Source organism: Corvus cornix, chromosome 4 (assembly GCF_000738735.6).
Source record: "Corvus cornix cornix isolate S_Up_H32 chromosome 4, ASM73873v5, whole genome shotgun sequence".
In the NCBI taxonomy this organism is placed as follows: domain Eukaryota; kingdom Metazoa; phylum Chordata; class Aves; order Passeriformes; family Corvidae; genus Corvus; species Corvus cornix.
Window position 1 is genome coordinate 64,420,895 of NC_046334.1, and position 18,859 is coordinate 64,439,753.

Consider the following 18,859-nt stretch of genomic DNA (forward strand, 5'->3'; position numbering starts at 1 on the left):
CTCTGAAGAGAGTATCAGAAAACTTCTACAAGTGTGCTACCTTTACACACCTCAAACTCCTAAATCACCCATATTTTCTCTCACTAGGCATACTCTGGAACTGTTATTGAACTGTAAACCACTACTATATTGTTAACCATTTACCTGAGAGCAGTATTGAACCTACCTACTTCACTTCTGCACTGATATTAAACTGGAAATTTTTGTATTACCTTGTTTCTCACAATTATCCACTGAAATAGAAACATTACAGTAATTCACAGAAACTTAGTTCCAGCATTCAGGAGGAGTCTTTCTTGCTCTAGCAGATAGTTTTTCCTATCATGTGAGCTGGCAAACAGAGAATATATTAAAGTTGATAAGGCTTCACTGACTAATTTTGACACAAGCTGAAATTCAGTTTACAAAATTTTTTTGTATATTTCTTTCTTCCCTTTCCCCACCCAAGCAGAAAAAAGCAAGACACAAGTCATCTGCCATACTAATGTATTCCATCTTTCAAAAAGAAAGACATGATTTTAATATCACTTAACAATATGTTAAAAAAGTAGCCAGTTAGGCTTCAGTGTTAATACAATTATACACTCTATAACAGATTTGATAGTGTGAGTACTGTTCTTCTTTAAATTTTCTCATTCTGCAAGTATTCTTACACAAGCTGGCTACAAGTCAGGAAGAAAAAAATCAAAACACAAATAGCGTAACTTGTACACTCTTAAACAGTAGATTGTGAAAGAACTGAGGGAATACTTGTCCCATAAGAACCTCTTTTTCATGAAGTCCTGTCAGGAGAATTCTGGAGCAGATGAAAGCACAACTGACTAGGTCCATTCCTTTGTCAGGAGTCAGAATGACAAAACATAGCTAGATGCAGAAGTGACAGGAGCCACTGCAGATGATGCAACCTAGTATTTTGGCCTCCACCCAAGCCTAAGCAATTTAAAGTCTCTGAGGCCAAGGCATTCAGAAGGAGATGGAAAAGAGCTATTGTTCCAACTCCAACGGCATACAGCTACAATCAAGTAAGTCTCACTCACAGACTACAAGCACACAAGCTAACAAATTCAGGTAGAAAGTGGCAATTTTTCAGTCCGCAAGAATTATCAGGCCAAAGGGTTCAGTGCAGATCCACACAGCACTGGGGACAAGGCAAGGCAGCACTGGCTCAAGACCAGATAAGCTCTCAGCACAGCAGGACAGGTAAGTGGAGTTGTCATTCATTGATTCCTGCAGGGTTCCCTCCCCATATTGTGTCATTTCAATGTGCAGCAAAGGTGGTTTTTTTTAAGCTAAAATTGGACCAGTTGATGGAAAGTCTCTGCCTTGTCTGTCTGGCAGAATCCAAGCAGAATCTGAAAAGAAAAAGAGCAATAAAGTGAAACCAATATACTTAAAATCAAACCATGTGTGTTATCCCTCTTTTGGAGAGTAGCTCTCATTCAGAAAGATAAAACCTCTTAACAAAACCATACATAAAAAAAAAAAAATCACTTGTCCATCACTCAAATACATCATAAACCAGTTACTTTTAACACCACTGCATTATCACAACTAAGTGAAGGAGGCAGCAAAGAATGCTGCACATTCAGCAGCACAGAATATTGAATGTTAACTAGGAACAGAAATGGCATTGCTGTATTCACCAAAAGTTCTGAAAGGGTAAGAATGAGTGGTAGATGGTGTGCAAAGCATCATCAGTAATGGCACGGGACACTGCTGCTTCTCTTCTTAATACAGCAAAGCTGCATTGGAGACAAAGACCTAGGAAAAGAAGGTCTCTTTATAGTACAGCAGATAAGTAGCCCACGTGCCTGGAAGAAACACCTCTAGAACAAAAACCCTCTTATTTGCTCTCACTGACCACAGTTTATGCAATAACTGTGGAAAAGGCTGCCACAGGCAGGCTTTTCAGGGACTGTTAAACTGTGCTGAAGAACTTTATCAAGGCTTGCTTAGGCTAAAGGCTGCATGACTGCATCACAGCAGTGCAAACCTCTCTCTGGAAGGTTACAATGCTTCTGTAACAACTGAAAGCGAAAAAAGGGCGACAGACAGAAGGAGCACAATAAAACAGGTACAGTGGAAGGTTACAATCAGACTTATTTTGTTCTTTCTGTGCTAAAGTTAGAAGCAGCATACAGTATTAATCATGATGTCAGGGTGTAATTAAAGTATCCATCTATTACACCACTACAAAGCAGGAAGAAAAGATGATGAATGAACTACGAGTAAAAAAATATGAATTCAGTAGGCCTGGGCAGTTCACTGCCATGGAGGGTTACTAAAACAAGCCATGCTACTAGCCTTCCAAGTATTATGCTGGGAATTACCAAATGGTAGAACCTAGGCATTAAAGGAGCCTTAAAGGCATTAAGTAGCTGTTTTTCCTCCTCTAAAATAGCATCTATCAGGGCTTTTCAGACACCTTTTCTAAACAGGCATATATAAAAAAAATGAGACAGTTGCACACTCTTCCTAACAGATGACAGCAAAGGAGTACATTCTGCCAATTACTGAATGGATTACTAAATTGCATGCTTTAAAGTGCCAACTCTTCACTTGGAATCACATTTGTCAAGTTCATCTCCAGAATTCAACTGCACCTCTACAAATGTAAGACACTGTTTCATTCATCCTGTTGAGAGTAAATAACTGATGAACATAACTTTTCTATTTACTGCAGATACTGCAAACTTGAAGGAAGCCAAGAATATTCCATAACAAAGGCTTATGCTATAGCAACACTAGCAGTACCTAACACATGCCACATTTCACCTGTAAAGCCTACATTTTGATTTAAAAAAAAATCCTTTAATTGGCACCACTCAAAAAATAATTTTTGAGACTAGAGACCATATACCCGTGACAATTTCATAGTCTTGCACATTGTAACTCGAAAAATAATCAGATATATGCATTTTGTAGCAATAATAAGCAGCAGTTGCACTCAGTTCTTTGCAAGACCCACACACACATTACATCCCAGGCATGTAGGCTGTGAAAACTATATAAATTTAGAAAAGAAATACATACTGAAAGCCCTTTCTTGAAACAAATGGCTTGTGTTGCTTTGTGAAATACTACTGCTGTGTCCTAAGTTATGTAATTGCTGGAAACTGAGTTATTTGTAACATTTCAGATTTGGCTACCATAATGAAAGGCTCACTAGATGTATTCATGGGGCACTAGCACAACCAGACACCACTGAAGAACAAATTTGAACAGATTTCTGTACTGTGGAAGAACATGTGCTACACTATTTAAACATAAGCTCACATTTGAGGAATACAGAAGTAACTAATATCACAGAATATTCTGAGTTGGAAGGGACCCACAAGGATCATTGAGTCCAACTCTCAATATGATGCACAAATCCTAAAATCAACCAAAGAGTACAGAAGAAAAAGCTTTCACAAGCACAAGTTTATATTATTCTTTTAGTGTCGCTGTACTAGGTCAGGTTGAATGGGGCTTTGAGCAAGTTGTTCTAGTAGAGGGTGTCCCTGCCCATGGCGGGGGGGTTAGGACGAGATGGTCTTTTAACGTTCCTTCCAATCCAAACCATTCCATGATTCCAGGATAAGAATCTCCTCTTAAAGACTGGCATAAGCTACTATCCCACAGTTATACACCTCTACTTCATGTGCAATATAAAATTCCCAACTAACAGTTTCTGTAAACAAGGAAGAAAACAAAATGAACAGACCTTTCTGAAATATCTGTCTGCAAACTTATACCTAATAGCTTTTTTTTTTAAACACTAATCAGTATTTGGCCTGTGTGGATAATAGAAGAAATATTCACAACAACTTTGCTTATAAATAATGGTAATTGAGAATATTCTGAAGGCCTTGATGAGAACCTGGGGGACACAGATAATTCTGGCACTCACTTCTGAATATGTGCTATTCAGCTATGAGCTGTGCCCACAGATCACAGCTCTGGTGATTGTTACAGTGTTCAGAATGTCAGCTGTAAAAGGATTTGCTTTGTTACAACACAGGCTTTTCTGCCAGGAGTTAGTTATTAAATTGTGGGTTGGTGTTGTTTTTCCTTGTTTTACAACCATGACATATGGAAAGAAGCAACAACAGCTTTATATACAGGGATTACAGCACTTTACCTTTTAAAATACTCCACTTCTCGTTCTGTTTCATCCATTTCCACGCTGTCTAGATCAATGTCTTTGGGTAGAAACACATCATCTACAAAGGAAAAATGATGACATTGTGTTAGATTCCAAGGGGAAGGGGGAAGGAGAGAGGAAGAAGCTGCATTAAAGATGTCTTTGGAGAACTGACTGAACCATGTAGATTATTTATTATTCATATTTACACTGAATTAATATACACTTATAATTAAAAAGACACTTCTTAAAAACCCTATACTAGTATCTCTGCCCAGACTTGAAGGAGTCACATTGGTAAAAAGGAAGAGATGAATCAACAGTAAACTTCCTGATTGCATGGGCGACAAAAGATACCATAAACCTGAAATACACGTAAGAGTAGCCAATATACAGAGGGCTTGATGAATCAGATAGCTGTTGAATGCCTGAAATTTTTTGGTATTACTACTGAAAAGGTAGCTCTAGAAATATTTTTAAAACAGTATTTATAAAGAAAAATACTTTGAAACTTCTGGGTTGTAGAGCTGCTGTACGCCCTCTGGGACATGATGATCAGGCTGTGTCTGCAAGAGTTTGTCATAATAGTAACCATTAGACTTTATTAAAAAAACCCCAACCCAAATATTAGCACATTAACATATGACTTGAGTTGCAAGGCCTCAGCTATCACAAAGAAGTCACTGTAGAGCCTGTTGGTATATTGTACTGCCTTGGGGTGATTGTATCCCATACTGCTGTTCTATGCCCAGAAATTAATTTTGTGCCTTTCTATACCTTTAAACTGAGCCTGAGAGGGGAGAGAGAATAAAAACCGAGCAAACTCTTCAAAGCAGTTTGCAGTTTGTTTTCATGTTTCAAGGACACACAGAGATCCAGACTCCTCTCTGTGTTCTGCTGCAGCAAGAGAGAGGAGCGGGAGGAAGCACTGCTTGCTTTCCAGCCAGCCTTCAGCTACTTTTTCTCCAGAGAGACAGAGTTGAACTTTTGTTTTCCTGGGACTTTGATTTTTTCCCTTTTTCTCTGCTGGACTGTCTTCAACATCAGAACACATCGGGAGTTTTTCCACCGAGGTGGAAGCCCTGGAGGTGGGCCCATCATGACCCCGGCTCCAAGGCGGGGGAGAGAGGCTACCTACAGAAGGACTCTGAAATTTTCCCAGGTTTTCTCTCCACAGTGAGAGGTTTTATTATTTAGCATTATTTTCCTTTTCCCGTGTGTTTGTTAAATAAATAGTTTTATCTCTTTCACTTTCCTTCGAGGAAAATTTATTTTTTCCCGAACCTGGTGGGGAGGGGTGGTTGTAACCTGCCTTCTATCAGAGGATATTTTCCTCCAAATTTGTCCAAACTAGCACATATCTCAGCATATGGATCTCTTTGGTACTTTAAAAAGAAATGCATCAGAAAGCACACATTTTTGTAGAAACCAATTTGAACGTATTCCTCTTGAAGTTTCCTTCTCACTACATATACACTCCAATCTCATTCCTGAAGCAGCTCTACAATACATTCCAAAAAATGGGTGAGACAAAGAAAGTAACCAAAACCAACAAATACACACCTGGACTCCAGAATCCTTGAGATTAGGAGAACAGACAACTCATGGTAAAGACACTTAAGGCAGTTTAAAAGTTGCATGTATTTGCCATTCGACTTACTTCTGAAGAAGCAGAAAGTCCTACAAACACTCCTAGCATTCTTCAGCCTCTTTATAACAAGTTAAAATACTCTTCCAGAAGAGATTTCTTTAAGAAACAGAGATTTCACCAAAAGCAGTAATATTCACTGCTTTAACACTTCATTTTAAAACTTAGCTAAAACCCCCTAGCTTTGTTTCCCTCTTTTCATGTTCTCTCAATTACCCTAGTTCTACTTGTTTTTTTCTTAGTTCAATTTCTGTGTCTTTGCTAATTTGGTACATCAACCCTATATCTTAAAAAAATTATAACTACATGAAAAATCATGTATTACAGTATCTTTCTTGTAGCTCTCAAGTCAGAATTACTTAAAGTAAAAATCCAGTCCCAACTCTACAGAGAACAGCACAATGTTTTCTTGATAAATTTAGAAACATGTCCCTGTATTTTTTCACACTTGAACATTAACTTTTGGAAATTGTAAGTATACCTGATTAAAACAGGAGAAAAAAAATGGTGGAGGCAGGGAAGAGGACAAGATGCAGGAAGGTACCTGCATTCTCCTACAGTAAACACCCTCCACCACCTCCCTCTTCCATATTTTCTCTTTCAAATGTCTCCAGTCTTCTTTTTCTGCTCCCAGTTCTAGAGTTCTGTCTTGCTTCAATCACTGGAGTACATTCTTCTTGATAAATTAAAAGAGCCAAAACCCAAACACCACAACAGAGTATGCACAAGAACTAATATCAGAGAAAATGGTTCCCTACTGTATTGCTGCTTGACTGATATAGAATGGAAACATCAGGCATCAGATTTAAGAACAAAGATAGTGGGCTCACCCAACCCAACAATGAAATCACTAAAAAAAAACCCCTTAGCACTTCCAGCAACCAGGAATTAGGTTTACATTTTTGTAACAAAGCTTAACAAATGTAAGTATTTTGAAACACTGGCAGCAACTGCCAAGGCATGAAGGTCTATCTTGTTGTGCTTACCAGTCAGAACAGCAGCGTGATTTGGCGTACATTGAATTTATGCAACATTACCACTCAGCTACCAGGTGATCCCAGGGGAATGACCAGGTGCTCTGAGCAGACAAGTGTCCACTAAAAAACTGCCATCCCAACTGGTAGTCCCAGTAGGGATCAAGGATGTGCAGGAATGAAGAGGTGCCGGAGAACAGCAGTTTGATTATTGTGCTGACAAAGCCAAGGGGCCAGAACTGCACACGCTTTTCAGCTCTGGTATTAGTTGTTGGCTATGTTCAGGCAAACAAAAAAGTAAGTTGGAAATAATTTTATTCAAGTGCAACTTACTTAAGTCAATCTTCTATGGTTTTATTATTTCTGTCTGAGAAATAAAAATATGCTGTTTACTAGAACGAGCTAATATGGAGAACACACTCAATTTGATCAACTAATTAACATCCCGCTGCAACTTTTCACGCCGGCAAATAAAAAATAGTAAATTAGTTTTTTGTATTCATTTACTTAGCTGCTAATGTAATTAATATAAGAAAGGAATTATTTCCACTCAAAAAAATGCATATTTATGCATGAATGACCATTCTTTGACTGCAGAATCCCCTTACTTCCCTTGCCTAAAGACCAACTTCATACTATACTCTTAATGCTGCATAAGAAACAATCTTGCTTTTAAAGAAATTCAAAATGGATTTCAGCATACTATTGAATTAAATGATGTATTTATTTTAAGCAAGAAAAAAAAGCGAGACTCCTGGAAAGTCTAACTGACAAAACCCCCTACAAAACCTACAGCACATGCTCGTTCATTTATTTTTGAAAGCATCCTACACCTCTTTACTAGAACACTATCTTATCTCTTAATTGTTATAATTCTGATGACTTGAGTTTTCCTGGCACCAGTTTTTCAGTTTCTCTAATTTACATTGGCAGGAATGCCTAAAGATAAAGATGTCAGACTTCTGGAATTAAATGGTAACAACAGAAAATAACCCAAGTTCTTCAACTTTTTTACACACTTACCAATGGAACTGTTGACTTTGTCCCCTTTTTTCTTCTTGTTTTTCTTGTTCTTGCCTTTTGGTTGAGGAGAATCTGCAAGTATTAGCTTATTATTTTGCTGCTGTTCACTTGGTGATGGGGATTCACTTGTTACAGGTGCTTTCTCTTCCTTTACATGGTTCAACTGTTTTTTGTTGTTATTGTTTAATTTCTTCTCATCTTTTTTAGGTTCTGCAAGTGTTGGGAGCTCTGCTGCTTTTGCTTTGGATTCTATTTGGTTTCTGGTTTTAGTCTGAATCTCAGCTGCTTTGGGGGATTCAGCAGGCTTTTTCACTTGTTCAACACACTGTTTGTTCATCTGTTTTAGCTTCTGTTTGCTGTTTCCTTCTTTATGTTGATGCATAATATCAAGCAGAAAAGAGAGGGGCTCATGCTGCTTTACACTGCCCTCTTTCTGATAAAGCAGCTTTGAGTCTCTAGTGTTTACAGCATTGGACAGTTCACAGCCCGTCTCTAGAACCGGCCTCTGTTCAGTGTGGTTCACATGTCTTGACAGTGAACCGGCTGAGGTTTCCATCTTTTCTGATTGCTCAAGGGTACCATTCTGAATGTCTTCAGGTGCATTTGGGACAGGTTCCTTCACTGCCTGGCAGTTCCTAGTGAGCAGGTCCACCTTCGGACAGTCCTTACTTGTTCGCTCTTTCTTCTTTTTCTTTACAGCCCTCAACTGCTGAAGCTCTTGGAGTCGTTGTAATTCCTGTTTCAGTCTCTCTTCTTCCTCTTCCTCACGCCGCCTCTGCTCCTCAAGCAACTGGTGATGCTCCCTCTCCCTGGCTTCAGCTTCAAGTCGAGCTTTTTCCTCAAGCTGCAAAGTAGTAATAGGTTTACTGAAAGTGACAAATATTTTGGAAATTTAAGAGTCTTAGGGATTATTACTACTTTTCTTCATGAACGTTATAAATCCTAGGATGTGAACATATGAACATACTTAATCTGTAAGTCTGCAGAGCAAACAAATGAGTATACAAAGGCTGCCCTTTTAAATACATTACAATCCCTTATTCACATTTTCTATGTTTCTGTAACTCATTTGACCATTGTTAATACCAGCTGTTGATCTTTTCTTCACTACTGCTAAGCCTAGTCAAAGTTTTCTATTTCCACAAAACACTCAGTTTCTTTCTCAAAGACTGTGTGTATTACTAAGGTAACTCAGGTTTGCATCAGTTGTATCATTTACCTGTTCTCTTGCTTTGGTAGCAGAGTTGCTCTGTTTCAGACTTCAGGAATGTTAGGAAGAACAATCATTAAAAACAGTCTGCACCAAAATACTAAGCAATTAATAGTTACATCAGAAGATGTCAAAAATTCTAAGGATGGCAGTTTTCTATTGTCAGCCATTAGTTCATTAACGAAAACAAAGTCACAAGGGATTTTTGCCAGCCATTGCTGCCAATGCCTAAAACTTTGCTGTGCAGCACTGATCTTGCAAGCATCATTAGCAAAATGAAACAGTCATACAATGAGAACAATCACGACCATTTATTTTCTTGCACATTTAGAGGTGCCTGTATGGCATTACTTTTTCACAGTTATGGAAGTCATTCAAAAAACCCTATGAGAATTTTCCATATCTTATGCTCAAACTGCACTGTAAGAGCAAAGTGAATTGTGCATTGCAAATTTTACAAAGTTAGTTTTATTTATAAATAATCCACTAAACCCTCAAGATGCTGAATATTGCTACAACATGAACATAAAGAATTTAACTTGTGAACATTAGGTCTTGCAAACCCATGGAAGCATTTAAAGAATGCGAAAGTAGTGCCAGAAGAAAATCCACAAACAAGAAAATATTTACAGTGAGATCACATAACACGCTTAGCAGAAACTAAAAACATTCAGCAACCAATCTCACTGTGCCTTGAACTTTATACTTAAGGCTGATACTTGAACTGCTGTAAGAAAAGGTCTCCTGCTTGTTCCAACTCAAAAAAAAAAGGGTCTTTCCTCTATTATTCCTCTTTCATATTTTCTCTATCTTATCTTCAGCACATACCGTTTCCAAAAAATAATTTCACTGCTAGACACTGGAGTTTTTTAGAAACCTTTTTTGCCAATTTTTATTTGAAAGCAACCTGTAATTTTTTCTTCCCTTACCCCCTCCCTGAAGCTTGCCACTCCAGCTTGAGATAACCCTTTGCATCATCACGCGGCACAGCACTTAACCTCTGTCAATCAGGACAGCAAGGTGCTCAGTGCAATTATTCTAAAAATACCAAATCACAACTCTTCCTCTCTCATAAAAGCACTGACCTACGTTTTCTGGCTTCCTACAGAGATACTTTACCAAAACCTATATCCCAATACAGCGACACTGACTTTCTAACTTTGCCCACTTTTACAAGTCAATGCTACAAAACTGTAAAATTTGTTACATTTCTGATACTCAGAAATAACCTTCTGAAGTGTGGAAAATTCCAATATAAAGCTGACTTGCACCAAAACACATGACAATGGCATTGTGAGGAATCCTCCCAGTCTAGTACATAACTCCTCAGGTAGCACCAGAACAGGTAAGTCAGCTGTGTAAAAACAAACTGGCAGTGTATCACAAACGACACAGAAAACAATTACAGCATTAGGATAAATCAGTATACTGTTTTATCCTAATGGCATACTTAAGGAGAGTGCACAGATTTAAAAATGTGAGGTCTAGAATAAATACATTTTTATGTCTTACCTTTCTTTGCTTATGCCTGGCTCGCTTGGCTGCACGAGAACTGCTTACTGGTTTGGTTTCAGAGCTGTTTATAAATTGTAGCAAGTCTTCCACCTTTCGATGGTCAACAACACTTTCCCTTTCAGAGATCTGATCTGGTTTCTTCGGCTGTTCCTCCTTCCTTTTTGTTAAACGTAAACGAAGCTTTTCTCTCATCTCTGCATAATTTCTACTGGTTGGTGCAGCTGGAGGCTGAAGGACACAAGACAAAAATTTAGTGACTAAATGGAAAAATTTCACTGACTTAATGCTTTGGAGATTCTGAAATTTCAGAGACCTTCAAATAACATGGCAGGTCCAAACCTGACTGCCAAACTCATTGTTTGTATGTGAACCTAAAGTACATTTAACAGGCAACAGACCTGCCAGACTTGGTGATGGCTTCTGAACTACACTTTCCAACTGAAAGAATAGCTGATCTTGAGGAGGATGGCATGAGTGAGAAGACAAAGAAATAACCTCTAAAAGCAAGAAAAAAATACTGTGACTTATATTTCCATATTCTCTTGTGATTGGTATGCCATATTTGAAAATTTCAAAGGAGCAGACATTTGCTCTGTTTTTATTTCCTATGAAATCTGTTTCAGAGGTTGGGCTACACAGGCCTCTGGGCTGTACCTGTGAAGGGCTGATTATCCTGCACTGAAGCCTGCCAGCACACCCTCCAGCAGAGTCCCATCAATAACTTAACACTGCTGCAAGTGGAATCCTTGCATCATGTTTTATATCTGTATTCCCAACCGCTGCTCCTGCCTCTCAACTTCTCATTGCTTCTCCCCTCCTGATGCCTTACCCCCTCTGCTCCTGTACCAGATCTGGTGCCCATCTGTTCGCAGCTACACCAGTTCAACTCACTAAACCAGCAAAAGAAAGCCTATTAACTTAAAAATCCTGTCGTGTTCTGCCACTTCAGCGAAATGAGTAACTTACTGTGCTGTCAGATAACTATCAAACAGATCAAGCATGGACATAGTGGGAACATGCAAGGAGAAATGGGATCCCCTCCTGGCCACTTTAAGCCACAGGGCAGGGGCTTTTATTTCACTTGAAGCATTAACACGAAACTGCACCTGATCAAATACACGGCAAAAAAACTGAGCTTTTACTTCAAATAGGAAAAATGCCAGCAACTCAAATTGTACCAGTAAACTGATTATTAAAACTGGTCATACATAGATTTACAAGTTAAGAAAAAATTAATGTGTTACATTTTAGCTAAGAATCTAGAGTTTTTTCTCCTTTTTAAAAATCATATTGAAGTGACTACTTTGAGGATTGCTATTTTTACAGATAGCAGACTAGCTCATAAATTGCCATAAAGATTTAAACTAATACCCTATATAAAGTGTACTCTTACCCAACCTCATCACATTAATTGTAACTACAGTACTACAGAGGAGCAAATGAATTTTGTGAAGTTACTTAAATGGCTCAATGCCACTGTTTGCAGTTTCAGTCAAACATGGTACCTATTATTCAAGTCAGTTGCTTCCTAAATCTTTTAGTCATTTTTATTGCTCTTAAATGCTTTGAACTGGAAACGTTTATTTCAATCCTTCATTTCAAAGAAGAAAATTACTTTTTAACTCCTTTTACAACTTCTTGAGTGAGTTCCAATGCCATTCCCTTAGATGCAGTCTGATAAATCACATGCAACTGATGACAAGTAAGTGACAAAAAAGCAAACAAAAGCAATTTAAAATACAAAAACTTACTCCTCCATGGCCGAAGAACTCACAGTAACAGCAGTCACAGTATTTTCCTTCCTTCTGATTTGTAGAAGTTGAGGTACTGGAGCTATGCTCTGAACAGCTATCTTCATCCTGGCTCTCCTCTCCATCATACTGCTGATGATCGTACGTGTTACTGTTCTCACAGCGATGGCCCTCACAATCAGGATCACTATGTCAAATTAAAAAAAAAATGCTTATAAAACTCTAATGGTAATAAATAAGATATATAATGTTATAATTATATATATATATGTTAAAAAAACAATAATGAAGGTTTTTTTTAAAAAAACATATACAGTTATATCTGCATCTTCCAGGAATAATGGTTCTCATTGGTGGTGATATCAGCCACCAGTGATGTATCAAATCCTAAAGCCTTCATCCACTAGCTTGCAAATGGAGACATTCAAAACCAAGCAGTAGGATAAAATGATACACAGGAAAGTGCTTTATAAAAAACCAGTTTAGTGACTCCCTGAAAAAGCAGCCTAGAGAGTGAGTTTTGAAACTGTTTTTCCTGGCTTTAAACAGGCAAACTATTTTAGAAGTAGCGACTCTAGCTTTTTAAAATGGAATAGTTTTGAAACTGCTGCCCATCTCACCACTTATGGTGAGTTTCAAATGCAGTTGCAATTCCCTGGTTTTAGATAGATTTTCAACCTCTTGACTTAAAGAAAAAATCCAAGGTCAGCTAAAACCAAAAAGTGCCCATTATCCTGTCTGCAACTTGATTCTGAAGGGGAACTACTAGCACATCTCTTCAATAAGAAGGTACATGGCAGTTGATTCCCCCCGAACTCTGTGTAACTGTGCACACAACTTTTCCACTGTCCAGGTCTTCTAAAACTCATGCGATTTTGCTTCAAAATAAAGTATTTAAAAAAAACCCCTCTCATCCGTCATTAGTATTTCTTTGTTCTCATGCTAGAAAGGTGAAAACAGGCCATAGTGTCTTATCTAGCAAATATGTATAAATCTTCTCTCTAACCTCACTTCCCCTCCCCAGAATGCAATCACTGCTTCTGGGTCTCTCCCAGTTCTTTTTTTTATTTTTATTTTTTTTTAAATAAAAATATCATGTTAGAACCTGGAAAGGATGATAAAAAGTTGGATTTCTACAGTGTCCAATAGTCTATATTCAATTATTTCCCTGCGCTAGGTAAGAAAATTTCTTCACAAAATTGCAGTAATTTCTCAAGTATGAAAGAACACTTATCTCGAGATATCATCAATAAAACCAGTTGATAACATAAATAAGGGCATTTTTAAACGTATTTACCAAATTCTACCTAAATCTCACATCATCTTCTGAAAACTTACAGCAGCCAGAAGACTACATTCACAGCATCCATGATCACAGCCTTACAGGTCACAGAGAGCTCAGAGCAATGATTCAACTGCTTTTCTGTTATGCCTTCCCCCTTCAGACACATCAAAGAGCTGGCACCATTGTCAGCCTGCCACAGTACATAACACTACCAGGAAACAGCTCCAGCAAAGTCCTTCCTACCTCCAAGACCTTTGAAAACCTTCAGAAATCACAACATCCTTCCACACTATAACCACTGCATAAATGTTAGGACTGATATCCAAGAAGTCTTAGGTGTAGTCAGGAAAATGTGTCACTATGTGGCAGGTTTCAAGACCACGTATGACCTCTCTATAGTTTTAGCTAAACTGCAGACCAAGTTTTCACAGCTTTTAATTCCTGCTTGCCATGTAATGCCAAAATGATAGAAAACGGGTATGTTATACAAGAGATTTGTGTCTCAGCAGCAGCAATCGTTACCAGCAACAAGAGTAAGAAAGATTAGTTTGACTTGTATATCCCAGGTAACATTTCTAAAAGTGAACAAATGTTTGTTTGCCTCTAAATTCAGTAACTGGACTTCACCATGGAAATCATATTTGTGAAGTCTCACACCAAGTTACATACTAAATATCTGCATTTGGTTTCATTTGCCGAACACAAACACAGCCTTCATGCCACAACCAGTGGCAAAGGAGATGAGGTATCTGTATTTTCATTTCCCTTCTATTGTAAAAAAGAATGGCAAGAATAACAACGAACTTACCTGCAGACACTTGGTGGGGCACTTACAGAGCTGTCCGTGGTTGAAGTAGGAGGTGCAACTGTAGTAGGACAAAGACCTGAATGAGGATCCACAAATCCAGGGGCTGTTGCAGCAGTTTTGGGGAAAGAAGGAGCAGCAAGATTTGGAAGATGTGGCGTAGAGGCTGGAGACAATGCAACAGGAGACAGTGAAGGGAGGGATGCTAAACTGGTAGGACTATTTCGTGGTGCAACTGGTGCAGAATGTCTATGGTCCTCTTTATTAATATTGTGGAACACTTCACCTAAATTGGGGGAAAAAAGAAACCACTTACAATTAAAAATAATTAGTAAGTCCGCATAAACTATCCATAAAATCATACAAAGTACTGTATATTCTCAGTTTCTGTAAAAATCAGTAATATTTCAACACATTTCTATTACCAATTTCAAACCCTAACATCAAGATCTTTCACAAAGTTATTTAGTTCAGGAGTACAGAGACTAACTCAGGAGTAATAACAGCAGCAATTAACCAAAATCATCAAGATACATAATATTACTAAATTAAACACTTACATAAATCCTTATGGTTAGCTAAAAGTACTTGAGCCAGTTACTGATGCTGTACGTGAGTTACAAATCCTTACCTATCGATGAAGGTCTCTTGGATGATACTTTGAACTGGTTGCTGCTTGACTGCACTGTAGTTGCTGTGCAGGAGACAGAAGAAGTGGCAGAAGAAGTTGCCATGACAACTTTATTAGCTTCCATAAAGGCATCCTGGAAATTATACAGACATTTCTTCTTTGCAGCATTTTTTTTCTCTTTGCTGTCAGTAACTGCTGTTGTTTCATTGCTAGATGTAGTAGGAAGTGCTTCGGGTCTCATTTCTGAGAGTGCTGGTGCTAATATATCACTCCCTTCAATTGAAACACACAGAGTAATTAAGAATCACATAATTACTGAAGTGTCTTTATAGGATTTAGAATTACACATTCAATAATTCAGATGCAGACATAGGATATATTGTTAATGTTGGCTTAGTAGGATTAGTGAAGGGAATCCTCCTTTCCCCCTCCATCCTCCCAAATAATGTAGTTGTAACAAAATGTGCTGGGAAGTCTCAGAGCAGAATCACAAACCCTAAAAATACAATTTTAAGGATGTTACTAAATATGTTAACAAGTAGCAAATGTGCTACAGATATCTTCATCCATTTATTATTAAAAAATTTAAATTGCACACCATTTTACATGCTATGTATATAATCTTCACTATCTGAAATCCAGGCTGGCCACAAAACAATTATAAGATGGAACAACATATCCTTTTATCAATACAAAATGATAAACCATTTATTTATTTATTTGAAATTCCAGTTAACAGAAAGACCTTTGTGATAGACCTTCCAGATGAGTCTGCCACCAACCATCTGTTGGAACAGCTACCCATAACTACATTTGTAAATGGATGAGCTGTCCTACTGGGGAAGTTTTCTGGATGTTTTTAATGCTTTTCTTTTTAAGTATCACTGTAGTAGCTTGACACAACTTAGCAGCAGATGAGTCTGAAAAAGAAAGCCAACACACAAAACCCCCAAGCCTCCTTTTTCATACAAGTCAAATAAACCAAAAAAAGCTTTTTAGTATTTGCTAGGATGTGAAGGGAAAGATCTCTCTCTCATTTTCCTTTTATTCTCTTTCACTTTAACCATTAGGATTTCCAAATGCTTCCTGGCTTAAATTAATTTTTTTCTTGACTTATCCCTCTGTCTTCCTGAATGACAATTCAGTTATCTGTGTGCATTGTAAGAAGTAGGACACAGTACCACATTACTAGTGCTCTTACTACCCTGTAGAAGTAAGTCAGGTTTTTGTGGCAGAAGTCTAGAAGCTATTTAAGTTTCCCTTTACTTGCCATTTCTCTACAATACTAAACTTCTGAAGACAAACATAACTCTACAATGACCATAGGTGAAAAGCAGCATGCTATTTGTTTGCCTTTAGCATCTTCTCCCCAGTATGTAAGAATTTATTCTTCAATTTTCAGCCCCACTGGAGTAGAAGTGGCAGCAAATCTGCCAGAATCCCATCTTTAAAAACCATGGTGATAAAACCCACCATTCCTAAAAAGAAACATAAACCAGAAGGCTTTTAACTAGTCAGTGCGAAGTAGTAACAAACCCTCACCAGGAATCGTGTCAGGCAAAAATGTAGCAGGATTCCAGTTCTTGTCATTCATCACCTCTGAACCCCAAAGACTTATAAATTTAGAGCTATTCCAATCTGGAGTGCTCCCAAAACAGCTTGGATAAATATGATCTTGGAGAGATGCATTGAATACTTGATGCTTGTTTGTATGATTCTGAACTGGAGCTGGTGGTAATGCCTACAAAAACAGAGTATTTTCTCCATTAATATTCTGTTTGCTTACACAGTCACTCCAACAGCAATATTCAAATCATAGTGTTTTAATTGCAAAAAGCATTATCAAAAGCATAATAGAGAGTATTTCCCAGAATGATAAAAAGACTGATTTGCTGATAATTAATGCAGATAATATATTACATAGATTGCATGTACATGTATATATTTTATACTCACAAAGCATTGCTTTTAGAAGCAACGAAACGATGAATACAAATATCCAAATCTCAAAAAATATTTGTGTTAATATATAATTAAAACCAGTATTTGTATGAATTTAGAACTTGTTAGGAATTACTACTTTTCAAAGCACAAGCTGCCTAAACAAACTAATCTTCTCTGACATGGCAATTATTTCCACAGAAGACAGTTGTAAAAAAGGGATTACAGACACTTCATCATTGAAAATAAGGACAAGAGAAAAAGAAATAAAACATATAAACCAAAAGTTTTTCTTCTGTTTTTTTCATTTTCAAGTATTAAGTGGTTCCTTACTTAAAATCAACAGGCCAGGAATACACCCTTTCCTTTTAAGAATGAACTGGTGGAAAAAAAAAAAAAGGGAAGCAAACACTTTCTCTTGTTTTATAGAAACAAGTTGTTCTGGCTCACCCCATTTCTTCTGGCTGAAATTGTTTACACACATTCTAAAATAAACTTTCTCCCAGAGACTTCATGCAACACAAACATTATATTCAATTACTGCCACCTTTAAAAAGGCCAAGGCAAAGCAGGTTTGTTCTCTTTTTACACTAGATTTGATGCACATTAAAAGCTATGCAGAAGTATAGATATTAAAAATATCAGTTAAGTCCAGTGACATTTCAGACATGAAACTCCTGGCCAAACAACTTACATACCCAGTCTCCCTTTTTTATACAGAAGCACTTTCATTATCTGACTAATGGTGAATGTGCAAGGGGCTGGAATAACCTGCATTAAGAGAAAATTCATATACATGGGTGCAAAGAAATACTTATCATGGTTTCCAAAGGACAGCAGTGGGTTGTTGCTGGTACATTGCAGCTATGGAACAGAGGTAAGGAAGGGACACCCAAGGCAGGAAAACCCAAAGTGGACGTTAAGAAGGACAAAAAGTGCAAGGAACAGTCATCTTCGTGAACTATTCTACTCTCTTTGCAACCACAGGATCACTGGATCAGACCAGGAGATGGACAAAGACGTACCTAATGACAAAGACTTTGCCCCTCTCAGCAGCACCCACACTTCAACCACTTTAAACAGTATGGGAAACAACATCCCATTAGCAGGAATGGCTTGGTTTTGACTCTTATTTCTGAAAAGCTGTCACTTGGTCCCAATTCTTGTTCCACACCTTTCTCTCATTTATTACTTACAAGTTTAAGGTCAAAAGAATTTTGCAGAACCTGCAAAAACTCAAGTTCTTTTGAATGACAAAAACCCCTTACAACTATGAAGACTCCTATGTGTTTTCTCAAAAAAACCCCAACAAACCCCACCAAAAAGAGAGAATAAATCACTAACATTTTGAACCACAAATCTTAGAATATTATTGCCAAAATGGAATACTAAATTTTTCTTATAAGAAATGATGATTTAATTAGTCCTCTTACACTGACATCACTGCTTCTACCACTGAAGACTCATTTCACTCAACATGCTTTCTAATCACAGTAAAGGCATTATCAGTCTTCCTGACACAAAAATACCCTCAGTCATTCTGTACGAACCTTCCAGCAGTTCTGAATCTGTCTTACTCCCTACCCCTCACCGTTCCTTGCAAAAGGAATACTATAACCAAACCACAATTTAAAGCAACAGAATTTTTTCTGGGATGAAGATGCATCCATCTCCTTGGTCAGTCTTACCTTATTGTGTGTGAAGGGAGAAGCAGTGTACAAGGTGGGATGGATAAGTGGACGAGGCAGATGAGGAATCGTATGCAATGGTATATGTCCATGGATGTGAGGATAAAGATGAAGTGCAGGATGTGCAGGTTTTTCAGGATTCATAAACTGGTGCCCAGCAGGCAGGCGTCCAGTTGCAAGTGCAGAGGCTGTTAGTCCTGAGGCTTCTTGTTTGCAAACATGACATTCACAAGCATTTGGACCTTGGTCAGCCTGTAAAAAA

At 37.8% G+C, this 18,859-nt stretch overlaps 1 protein-coding gene across 2 annotated transcripts in view; it reads right to left on the reverse strand.

Annotated features, from left to right (window-relative positions):
• Positions 1-469: 469 nt before the first annotated feature.
• Positions 470-18,859, reverse strand: part of FAM193A (family with sequence similarity 193 member A) — a 78,150-nt gene continuing 59,760 nt past the window's right edge. For both annotated transcript variants that reach the window (XM_039551126.1, XM_039551125.1), the window contains 9 exons: positions 18,598-18,849; positions 16,511-16,709; positions 14,969-15,241; positions 14,341-14,623; positions 12,248-12,434; positions 10,494-10,724; positions 7,772-8,615; positions 4,124-4,205; positions 470-1,352 (listed from right to left, as the gene is read on the reverse strand). In XM_039551126.1, coding sequence (XP_039407060.1) covers positions 1,259-1,352; positions 4,124-4,205; positions 7,772-8,615; positions 10,494-10,724; positions 12,248-12,434; positions 14,341-14,623; positions 14,969-15,241; positions 16,511-16,709; positions 18,598-18,849 — 2,445 coding nt within the window. In that variant the 3' untranslated portion in view covers positions 470-1,258. The remainder of the gene's footprint in view (positions 1,353-4,123; positions 4,206-7,771; positions 8,616-10,493; positions 10,725-12,247; positions 12,435-14,340; positions 14,624-14,968; positions 15,242-16,510; positions 16,710-18,597; positions 18,850-18,859) is intronic.